A 21,653-nucleotide genomic window follows, 5' to 3' on the forward strand; every position below is an offset into this window, starting at 1 on the left:
AGGAATTGATGCAGTTCGTCACTCATAAAGGAGGACCCCCGGTCGCTGTGGCTGTACGCGGGGTAACCAAACAGGGAGAAGATGGATAGGAGGGCCTTTATGACGGTTGTTGTGGTCATGTCGGGACAGGGAATGGCGAAAGGGAAGCGGGAGTACTCGTCGATAACACTCAGGAAATATGTGTTACGGTTGTTGGAGGGGAGGGGACCCTTGAAGTCTATACTGGGACGTTCAAAGGGGCGGGATGCCTTGATCAGATGCGCTCGTTCGGGGCGGTAGAAGTGCGGTTTGCACTCGGCGCAGACGTGGCAGTCCCTGGTGACAGTCCTGACTTCCTCAACGGAGTAGGGCAGGTTGCGGGTCTTAATAAAATGGTAAAAACAAGTGAACCCTGGATGGCAGAGGTCCGTGTGGAGGGAGCGGAGGCGGTCAATCTGCGCGCTGGCGCAGGTACCGCGGGATAGGGCATCGGAAGGCTCGTTGAGCTTCCCAGGATGATACAAGATATCGTAGTTGTACGTGGACAACTCGATCCGCCACCGCAAGATCTTGTCGTTCTTGATCTTGCCCCTCTGTGCATTATCGAACATGAAAGCTACTGACCGTTGGTCTGTGAGGACGGTAAACCTTCTGCCGGCCAGATAGTGCCTCCAATATCGCACAGCTTCGACTATGGCCTATGCCTCCTTTTCCACCAAGGAGTGGCGGATTTCGGAAGCGTGGAGGGTTCGTGAGAAGAAGGCCACGGGTCTGCCCGCTTGGTTCAGGGTGGCCGCCAGAGCTACGTCAGACGCGTCGCTCTCGACCTGGAATGGGAGGGACTCGTCGATAGCGCGCATCGTGGCCTTTGCGATGTCCGCTTTGAAGCGGCTAAAGGCCTGGCGGGCCTCCATCGACAGGGGAAAGGAGGTGGACTGGATGAGGGGGCGGGCTTTGTCGGCGTAATTGGGGACCCACTGGGCGTAATAGGAGAAGAAGCCCAGGCAGTGTTTGAGGGATTTGAGGGAGTTGGGAAGAGGGAGTTCCATCAGGGGGCGCATGCGTTCGGGATCAGGGCCTATCACTCCATTACGCACTACGTAGCCGAGGATGGCTAGACGGTCGGTGCTAAATACGCACTTATCCTTATTGTAGGTTAAATTAAGGAGTTTCGTGGTTCGGAGAAATTTTTGAAGGTTGATGTCATGGTCCTGCTGGTTGTGGCCGCAGATGGTGACATTATCGAGGTACGGGAAGGTAACCCGTAACCCATGCTTGTCAACCATTCGGTCCATCTCCCGTTGGAAGACCGAGACCCCATTTGTGACACCGAATGGAACCCTGAGGAAGTGGTAGAGGCGCCCATCTGCCTCAAACGCGGTGTACTTGCGGTCACTCGCGCGGATGGGGAGCTGGTGGTAGGCGGACTTAAGGTCCACCGTGGAAAAGACTTTGTACTTCGCGATCCTGTTAACCAGGTCGGAAATACGGGGGAGAGGGTACGCGTCCAGCTGCGTAAACCTGTTGATGGTCTGACTGTAATCAATGACCATCTGGTTTTTCTCCCCAGTCCGAACTACCAGCACTTGGGCTCACCAGGGACTGTTGCTGGCCTCGATAACTCCTTCCTTAAGGAGTCTCTGGACCTCGGACCTGATGAAGGTCTGGTCCTGGGCACTGTATCGTCTGCTCCGAGTGGCGACAGGTTTACAATCTGGGGTGAGATTAGCAAACAAGGAAGGGGGGTCCACTTTGAGGGACGCGAGGCTGCAGACAGTAAGGGGGGGAATAGGACCACCGAATTGGAAGGTTAAGCTCTGCAGGTTGCACTGGAAATCCAGGCCCAAGAGTGCTGGAGCGCATAGACGGGGGAGAATGAGGAGTTTGAAGTTTTTGAAAACCCTCCCCTGGACCATGAGGTCCGCTATGCAGCACCCGGTGATTTGGACGGAGTGCGAACCCGAGGCCAACCCGATTTTATGTTTAACTGGGTGGATGGGGAGCGCGCAGCGTCTTACCGTGTCGGGGTGGATGAAACTTTCCGTGCTCCTGGAGTCCAATAGGCATTTTGTCTTGTGTCCGTTGAGCTGGATCGTTGTCGTAGTCTTGGCGAGGGACCGTGGTCGCGACTGGTCGAGAGTGATGGAAGCAAATCGTGGCGAGAGTTCCAGGTCATCCTCGGTGGCAGAGTAATCGCTGGCAGGGCCTTCCGTGTTGGCCCAAGATGGCGGCGCCCATGACCCGCATGTGGCGTCCGGGGCCCAAGATGGCGGCGCCCGTGGGGACCTCGTGGCAGCTGGGGGCAGTGTTAGTGGCGTCTGCAGGCCGGTCGGGGCAGCTGGGAGCGGGGGTCGGGAGGACCGTGGGCCCGTTGCGGGAGCCGGGAGGCGGGCCGGAGAGGTCGGTGCGCGGCGCGGGGCCCCCCAGGGCCCCGCGGGGGGGGGGGGGGGTGATCCGCGGTCGCTGCGCGGAACAGCAGCGACCGACTTGGTCTGGCAGACCACCGCGTAGTGGCCCTTCTTCCCGCACCTCTTACACAGAGCGGAGCGGGCCGGGCAGCGTGGGCGGGGGTGCTTGGAGAGGCCACAAAAATAGCAGCGGGGCCCCGCTAGCTTGTCGGAGCGACCTGCAGCGCAGGCCTGGGAGGGGGGTCGGGGTCAGGCCAGGACGGGGGTGGCGTGTGCCACGATGTCCAGTGGGTTGCTGTGTGGCCGGGGGTGTATGCGCGGGCGTTTAGGTCAGCGACCTCCAGGGAGGTTGCAAGGGTCTGTGCTTGAGCTAGGCTGAGGGCGTTCTTCTCCAGCAATCGTTGGCGGATAGAGGAGGATTCCATGCCGGCAACATAAGTGGTCCTTCATGAATAACGTCTTATAATACCGATTGCTTCTCTATTCCCCCTTCCTCACAGAATACCTGCAGTGCAAAAGGAGCCCATTCAGCCCATCGCGTCTGCACAGAACCACTGAAAAAGTATTCCACCCAAGCTCACTTTCCCACCCTATCCCAATAGCCCCTTAACCTAATCTACAGATAGGGCAGCACGGTGTGCAGTGGTTAGCACTATTGCTTCACGGTGCTGGGCTCCCAGATTCGATCCCGGCTCTGGGTCACTCTCCGTGTGGAGTTTGCACATTCTCCCCGTGTTTGCGTGGGTTTCGTCCCCACAACCCAAAGATGTGCAGGGTAGGTGGATTGGCCATGCTAAAGTGCCCCTTAATTGAAAAAAAATAATTGGGTACTCTCAATTTTTTAAAAAACCTAACCTACACATCTTTTTTGAACACCAAGGGACAATTTATCATGGCCAGTCCAGCTAACCTGTACAAAGATGTACTGTGACAGGAAACCGGAGCACCCGGAGGAAACCCAGGCAGACACGGGAGAAAGTGCAAACTCCAAACAGACTCAAGGTTGGAATTGAACCCGGGTCTCTGGTGCTATGAGGCAGCAGTGCTAATCACTGTGCCACCATGCCGCCCGCCTCCCTGGAATCTAAACTCTTAAATCTCCAATGTGGTCCTGCACATTCCCACCCACTTCCTTTGTTACAATTCTCAACACAGTGGAGAATGAACCCTATACATCTCGGCAAATTCATAAAGAAAACCGCAACAGGAATCAGTGCTCAGTAACATTCCCCTGGCTGGCAGCACGTCTCATTTGAAACTCTGGGTTCAAGAGGCGTCTGGTCTGTCCGTCTCTCTATTTAGGTCACTGGTTAAATTTAGACTGGTATCAGGTTTCTCCCCTGGATCGCCACGTAGAGCCATTCTGCTAAAGAACAAATCGTCCCCCCCCCCCCCCCCCCCAAACCATATCAGGAGTTTCACCACCCCCCCCCCCCCCCCCCCCCCCCCACGAGCAAGAGTTTCAATCCCCCCAGCAGGAGTTTCAGTCCCCTCCAGCAGGAGTTTCAGCCCCCCCCCCCCCCCCCAGGAGGAGTTTCAGCCTCCAGCTGGTTTCAGCCCCCAAGCAGGAGTTTCAGCTTTCCCCCAGCTGGAGCTCCAGCACCCCCCCCCCCCAATCAGGAGGTTCACGCACCCCCCCCCCCCCAACCCAGCAGGAACATTCTGGAGTTTCTGCTCCCAGCAGGAGATTCAGACCCCCCAGCAGGTGTTTCAGCTCCCCCCCCAGCTGGAGTTTCAGTCCCCTCCAGTAGGATTTCAGCCTCCCCCAGCTGCCGTTTCAGCCCCCCAGCTGGATTTTCACCACCCCCCCAGGAGCTCCAGCACCACCCCCAGCAGCTCCAGCCGCCCCCAGCAGCTCCAGCTCCCCCCAGCAGCAGCTCCAGCCCCCCAGCAGCTCCAGCTCCCCCCCAGCAGCTCCAGCTCCCCCCCCCCAGCAGCTCCAGCTCCCCCCCAGCAGCAGCTCCAGCCCCCCAGCAGCTCCAGCCCCCCAGCAGCTTCAGCCCCCCACCCCAGCAGCTCCAGCTCCCCCCCCAGCAGTTCCAGCCCCCCCAGCAGCTCCAGCCCCCCCCCAGCAGCTACAGCCCCCCCAGCAGCTACAGCCCCCCCAACCCCCCCAGCAGCAGCTCCAGCCGCCCCCCCCCCAGCAGGAGCAGCTCCAGCCCCCCCCCCCCAGCAGCAGCTCCACCCCCTCCCAGCAGCAGGTCCAGCCCCCCCCCCCCCCAGCAGCTCCAGTCCCCCCCCCCCCAGCAGCTCCAGCCCCCCCTCCCCAGCAGCAGCTCCACCCCCTCCCAGCAGCAGGTCCAGCCCCCCCCAGCAGCTCCAGTCCCCCCCAGCAGCTGCAGCCCCCCCCCCCGCAGCAGCCCCAGCCCCCCCAGCAGCTCCAGCCCCCCCAGCAGCAGCTCCGCCCCCCCAGCAGTAGCTCCAGCGCCCCCCCCCAGCAGCAGCTCCAGCCCCCCCCCCAGCAGCAGCTCCACCCCCTCCCAGCAGCAGGTCCAGCCCCCCCCAGCAGCTCCAGTCCCCCCCCCCCCCCCAGCAGCTCCAGCCCCCCCTCCCCAGCAGCAACTCCACCCCCTCCCAGCAGCAGGTCCAGCCCCCCCCAGCAGCTCCAGTCCCCCCCCAGCAGCTCCAGCCCCCCCAGCAGCAGCTGCAGCCCCCCCCCCCGCAGCAGCTCCAGCCCCCCAGCAGCTCCAGCCCCCCCAGCAGCAGCTCCGCCCCCCCAGCAGTAGCTCCAGCGCCCCCCCCCCCAGCAGCAGCTCCAGCCCCCCCCACCCCCCCCAGCAGCAGCTCCAGCCCCCCCCCCCAGCAGCAGCTCCAGCCCCCCCCAGCAGCAGGTCCAGCAGCAGCTGCAACCCCCCGCAGCAGCTCCAGCCCCCCCCCCCCCGCAGCAGCTCCGCCCGCCCCCCAGCAGTAGCTCCAGCGCCCCCCCCCCCCAGCAGCAGCTCCAGCACCCCCCCCCCAGCAGCCCCCCCCCCCAGCAGCAGCTCCAGCCCCCCCCCCCCCCAGCAGCAGCTCCAGCACCCCCCCCCCCTAGCAGCAGCTCCAGCCCCCCCCCCCCCCCAGCAGTAGTTCCAGCGCCCCTCCCTCTGGGATGGGGGGTGTCAGAGGCGCTGGGCGGTGTCTGAGTCAGTCGCTCTGACAGTGGCTCAGATCCTCAGAGCAAACCCACTGGGCCGGTTTGTTTTCAATGTTGGCGCAAAACTGGGCAATCGGACGGATTGGCCGAGGCAGAAGGATAAATGTGAGCCCCCCCCCCTTGCTGAATCAGCGGCTCTCAGCCGGTGTTTCCCACTGTCCTGCCCCACTGTGGGTGCCTCTTGCTGCCGGGAAGCATGGCGGGGGTGGCGGTGTGTGCAGGCTCGGTGCACACGGTGAGAGCTCTCTGGGAAGAGAGGATTGAAAGGCTGAGAGAAGCCCGGGAGAAGTTGGAGAGCGAGCGCTCGCAGCGCACAGGGCTGAGGGGGTGAGTGCTGAGGCAAATTTAAAGTCAATCCTCTTTCTGGTGAAATGATGCTGATCGTGTCGCTTCTCGATGTTCAGGAGGACGGTGGTGTGGCAGAACCGGATCAATGTGGCCAGGCTGAAGGAGAAAGTGGTCACCGAGGAGGGAAGGATTATCCTGAGGATTGAGAGGGAGGAATGGAAGGTCGGTAACTTCTCCCTGGAGCGCTTTTGGGGTGGGGGGGGGGGGGGGGGGGAGCTGGAGATGGAGGAGGAAGGGGCAGAGGGCTGAAAAGTGGAGCATAACAACACAGACATGTTTGGCCGAATGGCCTGCTTCAGTGCTCGATACATTCTGTGCAAGGAGTTTCACATAGAATTTACAGTGCAGAAGGAGGACATTCGGCCTATCGAGTCTGCACCGGCCCTTGGAAAGAGCACCCTACATAATAAGCCCACGCTCCATCATATATCCCTGTAACCCAGTAACCCCAGTAACCACCGTTCCTGTGGGGCAGCACGGTAGCATGGTGGTTAGCATAAATGCTTCGCAGCTCCAGGGTCCCAGGTTCGATTCCCGGCTGGGTCACTGTCTGTGTGGAGTCTGCACGTCCTCCCCGTGTGAGCGTGGGTTTCCTCCGGGTGCTCCGGTTTCCTCCCACAGTCCAAAGATGTGCGGGTTAGGTGGATTGGCCATGATAAATTGCCCGTAGTGTCCTAAAAAGTAAGGTTAAGAGGGCGCGCGCGCGCGCGCGCGGGGGGGGGGGGGGGTATAAATCAATAGCAATTCTCCTCCGGTGGGAGAACATGATAGTCTCCCAAATGGAGGATCTCGCCCAATGTGGCTACTTATTATGGAGGAATAAAAAAACAGGGGCAGGGTTCTCCAGTCTCTGACGCCGAATTTGGCAGGGGGAATCCCCGTTTGCGACTCTAGGAGTACGCTGCATGCCGTATGGACGGCCTCAGGATGTTATCTGAGGCCCTCCCCCCCGATGCTCCGCCCCTGACCGGCCGAGTTCCCGACGGCGTAGGTCTCTCATGCTATTTTCTGTCGGGAACTTGTTGTGGCCGCTGTGGACTCAGTCCAGAAGTGCCACAGTCGGGGGAGAGCCGATCCGCAGGCTGGGGCTGTGGGCACTGGTGGGGGGGTGGTCCTGGGGTGGCGAGCCTGGCCAAAGGGGGGTTACTATTTGGCAGGTCGGGGCAGCGTGCGGCCGGCACCATGTTGCACGGTGTGGCCACTGCAGGCCGCCGCTGAGCGCATGCACGGCCACCGACCTGCCAATTCTCCGGCCTTATCGGCAGCTAGAGCCGGGTGCTCTACGCTGCCTGCCTGCTAGCCCCCAATCAAATGGCCGTTTTGCGCCAAATTTTCGGTTGTAAAATGTCACCGTTCCCACGCCGGTGTTAGGACATAGTCGCCAAATCAGAGAATCCAACTCCAGATTTTAGACTTAAGCTGATATGCAGAGAACATCTGGGCCCAGGTGTCAGATTTGACTCGTTGGTTGTATTTGCATTTCTCAGTCATTTGTTTGTGGCGTCAGGTCCCACTCCAAAGGCATAGACTTCACTTCAGTGCATTACTGGGAGAGGATAATACTGTTACAGATGTTGGGCAAAATTCTCCATTTGGGAGACCTGGGCGCAATTCTCCCAGCTTTGTTGTGCTCTCGCTCGAGTGAAACAAGGATGAATAGCGGGAGAGGCAGAAAACGAGAACCGCACCAGGCGCCAAACAGTTTGCGATGCAAGCGGCCCGCTCCTGTAGGCAAAATCGGGATCTCACCATCGCATGGGGCGAAACCAATAATCACCACTTGAGCCCTATTTACATCCCAATCTCACCTTGATGCATAGACACTGAGCCTGAACACTGCGGGGAGCCAAACCACACACTCAGTAGGCAACATCCGAACACCCAGGGGTTGGGATACAGCTCCGGGGTCATGTCCACGGCCGCAGGGGGGGTTAGTGCCATGGGGATTATGGGGGTGGGGGGGGGGGGGGGGGGGATGCCTGGAGAGATGGACAAAAGGTTCGGATGTCGGCCTGCATTGCAGAAGAAAGTGACAGTGGCGTCAAACTGGTTGTGCACAAGGGTGTTTATTCTGTGTTACAATTCCCCACCCTCCCGATGGTGCTGCCCCTTCCTTGCCCCCTCACCCATACCTACTCCCCAGTGCCCTCAGTGATCCTCAACATGCTTGGCCCTCCTAGCTCTACCATGACGATTTGGTGTTCCCACAGGATGCATTGCTGAGGTAGCCAGCTGTTTACCTCGTCCCGTGGCCTTCAATGCCCCTGGCGGCCGTCCGCTGGTGTCCCCAGCAAACCTAATAGTTTCCAACAGTTTGTCAGTGTTTTTTTAGCCTCCACCTACCACTCCGCTGTTATGGCACCCAGTCCACATTTGTCAATTCTTGTGGTAATGTATGCCCACGAGACCTCTGCCTGAGAGGAACGGAGCATCGTGGAAGGGTGGAGCATACTGTGTCCAAATGCTAATCACATTTCAATGCATGCAAATGTCAGTTTTGCATGTCGCCACCAGCACGGGGTGCAAAGCTCGTTATGGCCACCCGCGAGGGACCGGAACATGGTGCCTGAATCAGCAGTGGACACAGACCTCAATTTGGGCCAGGTTCCCAATTCACCACCCATTGTCTTTCTTTTGTGCATGAGACATCCACTCTCCCAGGTGGATATTAAGAGATTCAATTGCAGGAGATCGGAGTACTTTCGGTTGTATCGGGGGAGATCGGAGTACTTTCGGTTGTATCGTGGGAGATCGGAGTACTTTCGGTTGTATCGAGGGACGAGGCAGGTTTGCTTGTCCCCTTTGCTCTTTGCGTTGGCAATTGAGCCCCTGGCCATGGCGTTGAGGGAGTCGAGGAATTGGAGGGGTCTGGTGCGGGGTGGGGAGGAGCACCGAGTGTCATTATATGCAGATGACATGTTGCTTTATGTGGCGGACCCAGTGGGGGGAATGGCGGAGGTGATGCAGATCCTTAGGGAATTTGGGGGCTTTTCTGGGTACAAGCTCAACCTGGGTACGAGTGAGCTGTTCGTCGTGCACCCGGGGGATCAATAGGCGGGGATTCATAGGCTCCCGCTGAAAAGGGCGGGGAGGAGCTTTCGGTACCTGGGAGTCCAGGTGGCTAGGAGCTGGGGGGCCTTTCACAAGCTTAACCTCACTAGGCTGGTGGAGCAAATGGAGGAGGAGTTTAAAAGATGGGACATGTTGTCGCTGGCGGGTAGGGTGCAGTCCGTCAAGATGACGGTGCTCCCAAGGTTTTTGTTTCTGTTCCAGTGCCTCCCCATCCTTATCCCGAAGGCCTTTTTTAGGAAGGTCAACAGGAGTAATACGGGATTTGTATGGGCGCATGGGACTTGCAGGGTGAGAAGGGTGTTTTTGGAGCGGGGCAGAGATAGGGGGGCTGGCACTGCCCAACCTCTGTGGGTACTACTGGGCTGCCAACGTAGCGATGGTGCGTAATTGGGTAATGGACGGGGAAGGGGCAGCATGGAAGAGGATGGAGATGGCGTCCTGCGTGGGCACGAGCCTGGAGGCGCTGGTAACGGCGCCGTTGCCGCTCCCTCCAACAAGGTATACCATGAGCCCGGTGGTGGCGGCTACCCTCAAAATCTGGGGGCAATGGAGACGGCATAGTGAGGAGGTGGGGGGCTCGATGGAGTCCCTGATACGGTGGAACCACCGGTTTGTACCAGGGAGCATCGATGGTGGGTTTCTTAGCTGGCACAGGGTAGGTATTTGGAGGTTGAGGGACCTGTTTGTAGATGGGAGGTTTGCAAGCCTGGGTGAGTTAGAGGGGAAGTTTGGGCTCCCCCCGGGGAACATGTTTAGGTACATGCAGGTTAGGGCGTTTGCCAGGCAGCAGGTGGAGGGGTTCCCTGTGCTGCCCCCACGTGGGGTACAGGACACGGTGCTCTTGGAGGTGTGGGTTGGAGGGGGGAGGATTTCGGACGTGTACCACGTCATGCAGGAGGTGGTTGAGGTCTCGGTGGAGGAGCTGAAGGGTAAATGGGAAGAGGAGCTGGGTGAGGAGATTGAGGAGGGGACATGGGCGGATGCCCTGGAAAGAGTGAATTCCTCCTCTTCCTGTGCGAGGCTTAGCCTCTTACAGTTCAAGGTGCTGCATAGGGCCCACATGACCGGGACGAGGATGAGTAGGTTTTTCGGGGGTGAAGACAGGTATGCTAGGTGCTCGGGGAGCCCAGTGAACCACGGCCATATATTCTGGGCATGCCCAGCGCTGGGGGAGTTTTGGAAGAGGGTAGCAAGGACGGTGTCGAGGGTGGTAGGATCCAGGGTCAAGCCAGGCTGGGGACCCGCAATTTTTGGGGTTGCAGGGGAGCCGGGAGTGCAGGAGGCGAAAGAGGCCGGTGTTCTGGCCTTTGCGTCCCTAGTAGCCCGGCGGAGGATCTTGCTTCAATGGAAGGATGCGAGGCCCCCAAGCGTGGAGGCCTGGATCAATGACATGGCGGGGTTCATCAAATTGGAGAAGGTGAAATTTGCCCTGAGGGGATCAGTACAGGGGTTCTTTAGGCGGTGGCAGCCTTTCCTGGGCTTCCTGGCAGATCGGTAGGAAAATAGGCCGGCAGCAGCAGCAACCCGGGGGGGGGGGTTTGTTTCAGGGGAAGTGAGAAATGTGTATATGTGTTTATTGAATATGCTGGGTGTTTATCTATTTCTTCTTTTTGTAGTTACTGGGGGGGGGGGGGGGGGGTTTGGTTTTGGGGGTTAATGTGTTTTTCTTTTGGTTGTTGTTAATACTGGCTTCTTGTTGTTATTTTCTGTTTTTGATATGTTTTGGAAAATCTCAATAAAAATTATTTAAAAAAAAAAGATTCAGTTGCAAGATGTAACTTTTCACGACGCCCTATGCTGCTCTTGTTTGGCCCTTGTTCCACATTGTAACCAATCACTATTTGTTGATGTACCATTTGTCAATGTACTCTGTCGATTATTCTTTTGATTACTATGTACGCACTGTGTACATTCCCTTGGCCGCAGAAAAATACTTTTTACTGTACTTTGATACATGTGACAATAAATATCAATCAATCAATCACAATGTAAAGTAGATCAGGGAGTTCTCTTTAATATCTTGGCCAACATCACTAAAATTTATAATCTGGCTATTAATCTAGAAGCTGCTTGTGGGACCTTGTTGACACAAAATGGTTACTCTGCTTCTCTACACTACAACAGTGACTCCACATTGAAAGTACTTTTTGTTTGATAAACAATTTTAATGAGGTATTTTTTGGCATTGTAAACAGTAGAATTACAGAACTGTACAATAAAAGGACTGTACAATAAACAAAGTACACAGTGCAATTGCGTTAACCCGTCCAACCCAGATCTGCCTAATTGACCCTCTATACTACATTCCCCTAACCACCCCCCGCCCCCCTGCTGATGATTAATTCTCCGCAAAGAAGCCAATGAATGGTTGCCACCTCCGGGCGAACCCTAACAACGACCCTCACAAGGTGAACTTGATTTTCTCCAGGCCCAATAAACTCGGCATGTCTGACAGCCAGGCGTCCGACTTCGGGGCCTTTGACTCCCTCCAAGCCAGAAGTATTTGTCTCCGGAATACCAGGGAAGCAAAGGCCAAAACGTCAGCCTCTTTCTCCCCCCGGACGTCCAGGGCCTCTGAAACCCCAAAAATCGCCACCTCCAGACCCATAGCCACCCTTATGTTCAATACTCTAGACATGACATCCTCGAACCACTGCCAGTATCTCCTACGTTTTGGACACGCCCAAAACATGTGGACATGGTCTGCCGGTCCTCCCACTTTACACACCTGTCCTCTACACCGACGAATCTGTTCATCCGGGACACTGTCATGTGGGCCCAATGGATGACCTTAAACTGAATCAGGCTGAGCCTGGCACATGTTGCAGTCCCATTAACCCTGCTCAGCGCGTCCACCCACAGGCTCTCCCCAATCTCCCCTCACAACTCCTCCTCCCATTTATGCCTCAGTTCCTCAGTCTGCATCTCCTCCGCCCCCATGAGCTCCTTGTAAATATCCAAGACACTTCCCTCCCCCACCCATCCTCCAGACACTACCCTATTTTGGATCCCCCTTAGTGGCAAGAGTGGAAAAGATGGCACCTGCCTGCGCAAAAAGTCCTGTGTGCACCTGAATATACCGGAATTCATTCCCCCTCATCAACCCAAACTTGTCCTCCAGCGCCCTCAAGCCAGGGAAGCTCCCTTCCAAAAACAAATCTCCCATTCGCTCAATCCCCGCCCTCCGCTATACCAGATACCCCCCCCCCCCCCCCCCCCGTCCAACCTCCCCGGAGCATATTGTCACATATTGGGGACCAGACCGATGCTCCCGTTGCTCCCACGTGCCTCCTCCACTGTACCCAGATCTGAAGGGCCGCCATCACTACAGGACTGGTGGAGAGGCGCCGTCACCAATGCCCCCAGACTGGTGTCCCTACATGAGGCTGCCTCCACCCGCTCCCAAGTCGACCCCCCCCCCCACCCACTTCCTTATCATGGCTATGTTAGCCGCCCAATAATAGTTGCTGAAATTCGGCAGTGCAAGCCCCCCTTCCCCCCCGGTTCCGCTTGAGCATCACCCTCTTCACTTGCGGGGACTTGCCCACCCATACGAAGCCCAAAATGATCTTGCTTACCCTCTTAAAAAAGGAACGTGGAATGAAAATGGGGAGACACTGGAACACGAATAAGAACCTCGGGAGGACCGTCATTTTAACTGTCTGAACTCTCACAGCTAACGACAGTGGGAGCGCATCCCACCACCGGAACTCCCCTCGCGTTTGATCTACCAGCCGGGACAGGTTCAGCTTGTGTAGTTGACCCCATTCCCGCGCCACTTGTATTCCCAGGTACCTGAAACTGTCCCCAACTAGTCGGAACGGCAGCTCCCTCAGCCGGTCCCCTTGGCCCCTCCTGAACTACAAACATTTCACTTTTGTCATATTCAATTTATACCCCGAAAACCGGCCGAATTCCCCCAGGGTCGCCATGATTCCGTCCATCCCCGCCATCGGGTCCGAATCGTACAAAAGCAGGTCATCTGCATACAATGAAACCCTATGCTCCACACCCCCAACCCCGAACCAGCCCCTTCCAACCCCCAGAAGCCCTCAGAGCAATTGCCAGCGGTTCTAGAGCTTGCGCAAATAGCAGTGGGGAGAGGGGGCACGGTACAGTCTGAAATAGCCGGAAGTCGTCCTGTTTGTCCTCACACTCGCCTCCGGGGCCTGATATAACAGCCTGACCCAGTCAATGAAACCCACCCCAAATCCAAACAGTCCCAGCACCTCCCATAAGTAGTCCCACTCTACCCGGTCAAATGCCTTCTCCGCGTCCATAGCCACCACTACCTCCACCTCCTTTTCCTCTGGGGGCATCATGATCACATTGAGCAATCTTCTTATATTCGCCCCCAGTTGCCTACCTTTAGCAAACCTTGTTTGGTCCTCCCTAATAACACTTGGCACACAATCCTCAATCCTAGTGGCCAAAAGCTTTGCCTGCAGCTTGGCATCCACATTAAGAAGGGAGATCGGCCTATAAAACCCACACAACTCCGGGTTCTTGTCCTGTTTTAAAATCAAGGAGATAGTAGCCTGCGACATCGACTGGGGAAGCACCCCTCTGTCCCTTGCCTCATTAAAAACTTTGACCAGCAGCAGCCCCAATATCCTGGAGAACTTTTTATAAAATTCTACCGTGTACCCATCCGGCCCCGGGGCCTTACCTGACTGCATGGCCTTTAAGCCCTCTAATATCTCCTCAACTCTGATCGGGGCGCCCAGCCCTTGTACTAGCTCCCTGTCCACTTTTGGGAATGTCGGGCCATCTAAGAAGCGTCTCATCCCCTCCGGCCCCGCGGGGGGCTCCGAGCTATAAAGTTTGCAATAAAAGTCCTAGAAAGCTCTGTTCACACCTGCTGCATCCCCTACCAAGTTACCGCCTCCATCCACCACTTTACCTATTGCCCTAGCTGCCTCCCTCTTTCTGAGCTGCTGAGCCAGCATCCTGCTGGCTTTCTCTCCATGTTCATATATCGCCCCCCTTGCCTTTCTGAGCTGCTCTACTGCCTTGCCCGTGGACACACCCCAAACTCCACCTGCAGCCTCCTCCGTTCCCTCAGGAATTCCGCACTCGGGATCCCCGCATACCTCCTGTCAATCTGCAGAATCTCCGCTAACAGTCGGTCCGTTTCTGCCCTGTCCGTCTTGTCCCTGTGAGCCCGGATTGAAATCAGCTCCTCTCTCACCACTGCCTTGAGCGCCTCCCACACCACCGCTGCTGAGACTTCCCCCGTATCATTGACCTGCAGGTAGTTTTGTATACACTTCCTCACCCTCTCGCACACCCCTTCATCCGCCAGCAGTTCCACATCCAGCCTCCACTGTGGGCGCTGGAAGCTCTCTTCACTCACCTGAAGCTCAACCCAATGCAGGGCATGGTCGGAAATGGTGATTGCCGAATACTGCGCATCCACCACCCCTGTCAGTAGATCCCTACTCAGTATTTTTTTTAAATCGATCCGGGAGTAGACCCTATGAACGTGCGAGAAGAAGGAAAACTCCTTCTCTGTCGGCCTACCAGACCTCCACGGATCGGCCCTCCCCCATCTGCTCCATCTACTCCCTCAGCTCTTTTCCCATTGCTGACACTCTGCCCGATCTTGAGCACGACCGGTCCAGGCCTGGATCCATAACTGTATTGAAATCCTCTCCCATAACCAGCTTGTGGGAATCCAGGTCAGGTATCTTCCCCAGCATCCTCTTTATGAAATCCGCATCATCCCAGTTTGGCGAATACATGGTGACCAGGACCACCTTCCTCCCTTCCAGCCTACCGCTAACCATAACGTAGTGACCTCCCCCATCCGATACAATATTCCCCACCTCAAACTGCACCCGCTTGTTCACCAGAGTCGCGACTCTTCTGGTCTTAGCGTCTAGCCCTGAGTGGAATACCTGACTAACCCAGCTCTTCCTCAAACTGATCTGGTCCGCTACCTTCAGGTACGTCTCCTACAACATCATCACGTCCGTCTTTAAAGCTCGATAAGATGCGCGAACACTTTAGCCCTCTTCACCGGCCCATTTAGCTCTCTATCATTCCACGTAACCAGCCTAGTTGGGGGGCACTGCGCCCCCCCCCTTTCCGGTCAGCCATCCCCTTTCCTGGGCCTGCCCCCAGCCCCTGCCCCGTGCCTCTGTAGCCCCGCCTCCTGGCAGCACCCATCCCTAACCACTTCTCCGCTTCTAAAATCAAATCCCTCCCTCGTCAGCCAAGCAACCCCCCCTCCCCCAGCAACAACACTCTGTAACCTAACCCCATCCCTAATCTGATTGTATACACCCCCCCCCCCCCCCCCACTGTGCTCCCATAGAGTAGCTCACCCAGCTAGCCTACTGGCCCGCGGCTCCGGCGCCAGCATGTCTCCCACCTATTGTTGCCTACCTGCCCTCCCCCCGCCCCTCAAAACCATCGCCCTCATCAACCCAGCCCCGACAGCCAACCCCTTTAAGAAACAGACACCACCCAAAGTCAGTATAAAGAAAAACAAAGCCAAACTCTGGCCATAATACAAATCAAAGTAATACCACTCAAAATAATACAAAGTCAAAAATCCCCACCACCAACCCCCTCACAACACAGAAAACCCACCGAAATCGAATAATTTTTAAACTACATTCCCCTTCTTAAACAAAACACAATTATCAAAGAGAAAAGCCAAGAACAAAAACAAACAAACAAATAAATCAGTGCAAACAGCATTTGAAATGAGCAGGAAAAACAGTTTCTCAAACTTAGAGCAGAATGTTCTCAATTTGGCACCAGTCCTTTCTTCCTGGCAAACTCTATAGCGTCCTCAGGCGACTCAACGTAGTGATGTTGGTCCTCATGCATAACCCAAAGTCACGCCAGATACAACAGACCGAACTTAACCTGCTTCTTTAACAGGATCGACTTGACTTGATTAAAGCCTGCCCTCCTCTTGGCCACCTCCACACTTAGATCTTGGTACACCCGCAAAATGCTGTTGTCCCACTTACAGCTCCGCGTGCGCTTGGCCCATTGGAGAAAATGCTCCTTATCCAGGTACCTATGGAACCTGACCACCATCGCCCGAGGGGGGTCTCCCTGCTGCGGCTTCTTCGCCAGCGCTCTGTACGCCCGATCCACCTCCAACGGTCGGGGGAAAGCCCCATCTCCAAGCAGCTTCTGTGACATGTTCGCCACAAACTCCCCGGGATCAGCCCCCTCCGCCCCCTCCGGGAGGCCGACAATCCTTAGGTTCTGCCTACGGGACCTGTTCTCCAAATCCTCTACCTGTTCCAGCAGCCTTTTTTGCCAGTCCCTCAGCATCCCCACCTCCATCTCCACCGCCGTCTGGTGTTCCTCTTGTTCAGCTAGCGCCTTCTCCAGTTTCTGGATCGCCCTGTCCTGGGCATCTAGCCTCCGCTCCATCCTCTGCACCGTTTCCTTAATTGGGTCCAGACATTCCCATTTCTGTCTGGCGAAGCCTTCCCGGATGACCTGCATCAGCTCCTCCGATGATGGTTGGGTCGAAGCCCCAGGGGTCTGTACACCGGCCTCTTGTCCGCTGCTGCAGCCAACACCCAGCTCGAGCCTGACTTTTTGTTTCTTCCCTTTTCGATCTCTTCGGGCTCTCTGTTCCATAAACCAATATATACACCGAACACTTGTTCACTGTTTCTTCAAATCCAGCGCTAAAAGCGCAAACAAAGTCGGGGGGAAAGGTCCGAATGTCTAGCCAGAGTGGGAGCCACCAAATGTGCGACCTATTCCCTCATGGTTGCCACTGGAAGTCCACATTGAAAGTACTTAATTGGGTGTAAAGTGCTTTGGGAATTCCTGAAATCATGAAAAGCGCTAAATAAAGACAATTCTTTCTTTGTTCCGGGTCTTGTGTTTATAGGGTTCTCATTTATATGGACTGGTGATGTCCGGATTATGCCCAGCCACATAAATAGGTTTTAAGGAGCATCTGGTAGGTGGATAGAGAGAGAGAGAGAGGAAGCAAGGCGGAAAAGTTATGGGAGGGAATAATTAGATGGGGGAAATCCTGTGTGACCAACCTTTCTGACATTTCAACAATTTGGGATTATCACATCGAGCGATGGATTTAACATTGATTTATTTCGAGCTGGTAATCCGCAGGCACAAAGCGTGCCGAGGAGATCATGCACATCAGTAAACACAATGAAAGGGAGCAGACTGTTTAACTTTTACTTTTCACCTTTGTTTCAATCCTGTGTCCAAGGAGAATAATTTTATCTCCTCCCTCAAACTGTGCCGCTTTTCAAAATGTAAATGGAAAGACATGATTTAAAAATATTCTTCTAAACAAAAAAAATGTTTGAGTACCAAAGAGGGAGACTGGTGAATAAAACCAGAGGGCGGATCAGTACTGTTTGGGAGTGGGATAATATGGATTATTGTGGCAATCTTTAACAAGGGGAGTGATTGGCTTTAAAAGGTGCGCTTGCAACTATCCCCATGACCTTCAATGAAACTTCTATGTATCGATAAGGCAAAACCCAGAGCAGTTATGAGTCACGCTACCCACTGGGCCACAAGACCTTCTCGTCTAGATAGGTAGCTTCAATGAAAAACACAGAAAATTCTTCCTTGGTGACAATACGACAATCAGAATTTTCATTTGATTGCAACAGTTTTTGAGTGATGGTATAAATCTAAAGCTTTCTCAACATTATTCTTTCGGAGAGGATATGCTGTCGGCGATGGGGCTGGAGGGTGGGGTCATTTCGGCGATTTATGGGAGAATCATGGAGGAGGATAAGGTGTCCATGGGAGGGATTAAGGCCAAGTGGGAGGAGTTGGGAATAGTGTTGGAGGAGGGAGTATGGTGCAAGGTGCTGCAGAGGGTTAATGCCTCAACCTTGTACGCGAGGATGGGTTAATTCAATTAAAAGTGGTGAACAGGGCGCACTTAACAAAGGCGAGGATGTGCCGGCTGTTTGAGGGGGTGGAGTATAACTGTGAACGATGTGGGAGGGCTAATCGTGCTCATATGTTCTGGTCCTGCCCGAAGTTGGAGACAATTTGGGGATTGTTTTTCAGCATCATGTCAGAGGATGGATTTGGAGCATGGCCCTCTGGAGGCCATATTCGAGGCAGATCTGCTGGGGTTGCAGACGGGTGCGGGGGCGGATGTCTTAGCCTTCACCATGTTAACCGCTCACAGTTGGGTCATGTTGGGGTGGAGGTCAGCTTCACCCCCCTGTGCCTCGGCCTGGCTGGGGGATCTAATGGAGTTTCTGTACTTGAAGGTTAAATTTGCTCTGAGAGGGGCAGATGAGGGTCCCACCAGAGATGGGGTTTGTTTATCTTACACTTTGGGGGTCTGTTTTCCGTCAAGGGGTTGGGGGAGCCTTGGGGGGAGGGGTGGAGGAGGGGGCTTTGTGTTGGGTGTGTGCTTATTTCTTGTACAAATGATAAAATGTTGAAAATTTGAATAAAAATATTCAAAAAACATAATTTCTTTAGTTTACAACATCGGCATTATTTCATCGTTAAACCAAGAGCAGCATAATTTCTTTAAATAGGCTTGGAAGCTGTGAGAAGAATTGCTGATGGATATCAAAGTTCTCAACATCAATGCAGATATGATTGTATTTCCAAACAAACAGCCTGCAATTCGGTCAGAATTCCATGTTGTTTGACTTTTCTTTAAAGGTGTTATGGCTGTCCCATTTCGATCAAAGTTACTCTAGTTTTATCGCTAAAATATAGAACATAGAACATACAGTGCAGAAGGAGGCCATTCGGCCCATCGAGTCTGCACCGACCCACTTAAACCCTCGCTTCCACCCTAGCCCTGTAACCCAATACCCCTCTTAACCGTTTTGGACACTAAGGGCAATTTAGCATGGCCCATCCACCTAACCTGCACGTCTTTGGACTGTGGGAGGAAACCGGAGCACCCGAGGAAACCCACGCTGACACGGGGAGAACGTGCAGACTCCGCACAGACAGCGACCCAGCGGGGAATCGAACCTGGGACCCTGGTGCCGTGAAGCCACAGTGCTAATGTAAAACACCATTATCCAGTACTGTGACATTCATCAGATCTATTTTCAAATGGAAATCTTAAAGTCTGCCAGCTGTAATTATGGTTGTAGTGTTTCATTTTTGTAAAATAAAGTGTTATTTACAATTTACCCCAAAAAGCGGCCAAACCCCCAAAATCTCCACGATCCTATCAAAGCTCCCAACTGGGTCCGAAATATCCAACAGGTCATCCGCGTACAAGGAAACTGAGTGACCCACCCAGTTTAATACCCCTCCACCCCCTGGAACCCCTAAGCGCCTTGCCAACAGCTCAATTGCCAGGGCAAAGAGCAGCGCAGAGAACAGACACCCTTGCCTTATCCCCTGGTGTAACCCCAAATAATCCGAGCTGACCTTGTTGGTCCGTACACTCACTTAGGCGTCTTTTACATCAGATGAACCCAATCCACAAACCCCTGTCCAAACCTGAACCAGCCCAACATCTCGAACACATACGCCCATTCGACCTGGTTGAATGCTTTCTCTGTGTCCATTGCCACAGCCACTTCCAGTTCTCGGCCCTCTGAGGGCACCTTTACAACACTAAGCAACCTCCATACATTCGGCAACAACTGCTGCCCCTTCACAAACCCCATCTGGTCCTCACCTATCACCCTGGCACACAATCCTCTATCTGCGTCACCAGGACCTTCCCAAACAACTTTGTATCTACATTCAACAGCGAATGTAACGGGCGGTATAGTCCACACTGCCCTGGGTCCTTATCCTTCTTTAGAATGAGCAAAATCAAAGCCCGAGACAGCTTGGGGGGAAGCTCTGTTTTCACCATCAACTCATTTTACATCTCCACTAACGGGGGCAATTTCCAATTCAAACCTCTTATAGAACTCAACTGGGAACCCATTCGAACCCAGGCCCTTCTCTGTCTGCGACAATCCCACGCAATCCATTACCTCCCTCAACCGATCGGGGCCCCCTGCACCTTCACTTCCATAACCCCATGGAACTCCAACCCGCCCAGAAACCACCTCATTCCTTCATCCCCCACCGGAGGCTCCAAATTATACCCCGTTCACCCCCTTTGGCCCTGATACCACCGTACCCCTATTGTCTCTCACCCTCCCTCCCAATTTCCCTCGCCTCTGCCTGCTTCTTTAACTGCTGCGTAAGCATCCTTCCCACTTTCTCCCCATACTCATAGACCGCCCCTCTGGCTCTACACAATTGCCCCACTGCCTTTCCCATGGACACGAGCCCAAACTCCATCTGGACCCTCTGCCCCTCCTTTAGGAACACCTCCTCAGGCGCCACCGAATATCTCCGATCCACCTTCAGAATGTCTTTCACCAATTTTAACCTCTCAGCCCGCTCCACCCTCTCCCTGTGCACCTGAATCAATATACATTCCCCCATTTCCACTGCCTTCAGCCCCTCCCACAACATGGAGGTGGAAACTGCCCCATCTTATTCTGTTCCACGTAGTTCCAGATGGCCACCCTCACCCTTTTACAAACGCCCTTATCCACCAACAACCTCCACTGCAGCCGCTGAGCCTCCCCCTTCGCTACCCACATGTCCACCCAATGCCGCTTCCCCCTCCACCAGCATCCCCTCCAGCTTCCCACTCACCATCACGAACCAACTCCGAAGTAATTTACGATACCTCCCACCTCAAAAGCCACCCTCTTATTGATCAGCACCTCTACCCCCATCATCTTCAATGGGACACCTGCTGCACCCCAACCCTTCCTCAGCCCCGTCTGGTCCCCCTGCTTCAGGTGCATCTCCTGAAGAAGCACAATGTCCGCCTTCAAACCCCTTAAACGTGAGAGACTACGAAACCTTTTAAACAGGCCATTCAAACCCTGAACATTCCACACAATCAACCATGTCGGGGGCTCCCCGGCCCTCCCCCTCCCTGATCAGCCATAGCCCCTCTTCCTGCCTGACTCACCCGTGGGTCCTCCCAAGATGTCCGCTGCCATCTCCCCTTAACCAACTGCGCCACACAAACACACACAACTGCGTCAACATCCCCCTCCCCCACCCCTTTGCCACTCACTCCCCTGCACAAAGAAAACAAAAACCCAACCGTCCCCCACTCCCTCCACAGATCGACCCCCCCCCTCTTCACTTCCAACCTGCTATCATGGTGGCCCCCGCTCGAGACTGCCGCCTACCCCCCTTCTATCCCAGACACCCATCACCCGCAATTCCCTCAAAATAGTGAAACACACTTACCCACTCCGCATCCAGACGCTTTTAGTACACCAAACTGCCCTGTGTTCAGACCCAAATTCCCCACATTAACATCTCCAAAGTTCAATGTCCTCACACACCTCCCAGTCCATGGTCTCTCATAAATTTACTCGTCTCCTTTGGTGTATCAAAATAAAACTCTCGATTCTGGTGCGTGACCCACAGACGAGCAGGATACAATACCCCAAACTTCACTCCTTCCTTGTAGGGGCAGCTTTGATCTGATTGAAACCAGCCTGCCGCTTGGCCAACTCCGCACCCAAGTCCTGGTAAATCCTCAGCACGTTTCCTTCCAGGCGCACTTTCTCATTTCCTTCACCCACCGTAGAATCTTCTCCTCGTCGAGGAAACAATGCAGCCGCACCACCATTACCCTTGGTGGCTCCCCGGCCTTCGTCCTCCTCCTCAGCGCCTTGTGCATTCGATCCACCTCGTGGGATGTCGTGGAAATTATAATAAAGACA

General features: G+C 55.0%; 1 protein-coding gene across 2 annotated transcripts in view; it reads left to right on the forward strand.

Moving 5' to 3' along the window:
• The first annotated feature begins 5,491 nt into the window (after positions 1-5,491).
• lrrc39 (leucine rich repeat containing 39) overlaps positions 5,492-21,653 on the forward strand; it is a 36,646-nt gene continuing 20,484 nt past the window's right edge. For both annotated transcript variants that reach the window (XM_038794767.1, XM_038794768.1), the window contains exons 1-2: positions 5,492-5,847; positions 5,925-6,030. In XM_038794767.1, coding sequence (XP_038650695.1) covers positions 5,717-5,847; positions 5,925-6,030 — 237 coding nt within the window. In that variant the 5' untranslated portion in view covers positions 5,492-5,716. The remainder of the gene's footprint in view (positions 5,848-5,924; positions 6,031-21,653) is intronic.

This window comes from Scyliorhinus canicula, chromosome 4 (genome assembly GCF_902713615.1).
Source record: "Scyliorhinus canicula chromosome 4, sScyCan1.1, whole genome shotgun sequence".
In the NCBI taxonomy this organism is placed as follows: Eukaryota; Metazoa; Chordata; class Chondrichthyes; order Carcharhiniformes; family Scyliorhinidae; genus Scyliorhinus; species Scyliorhinus canicula.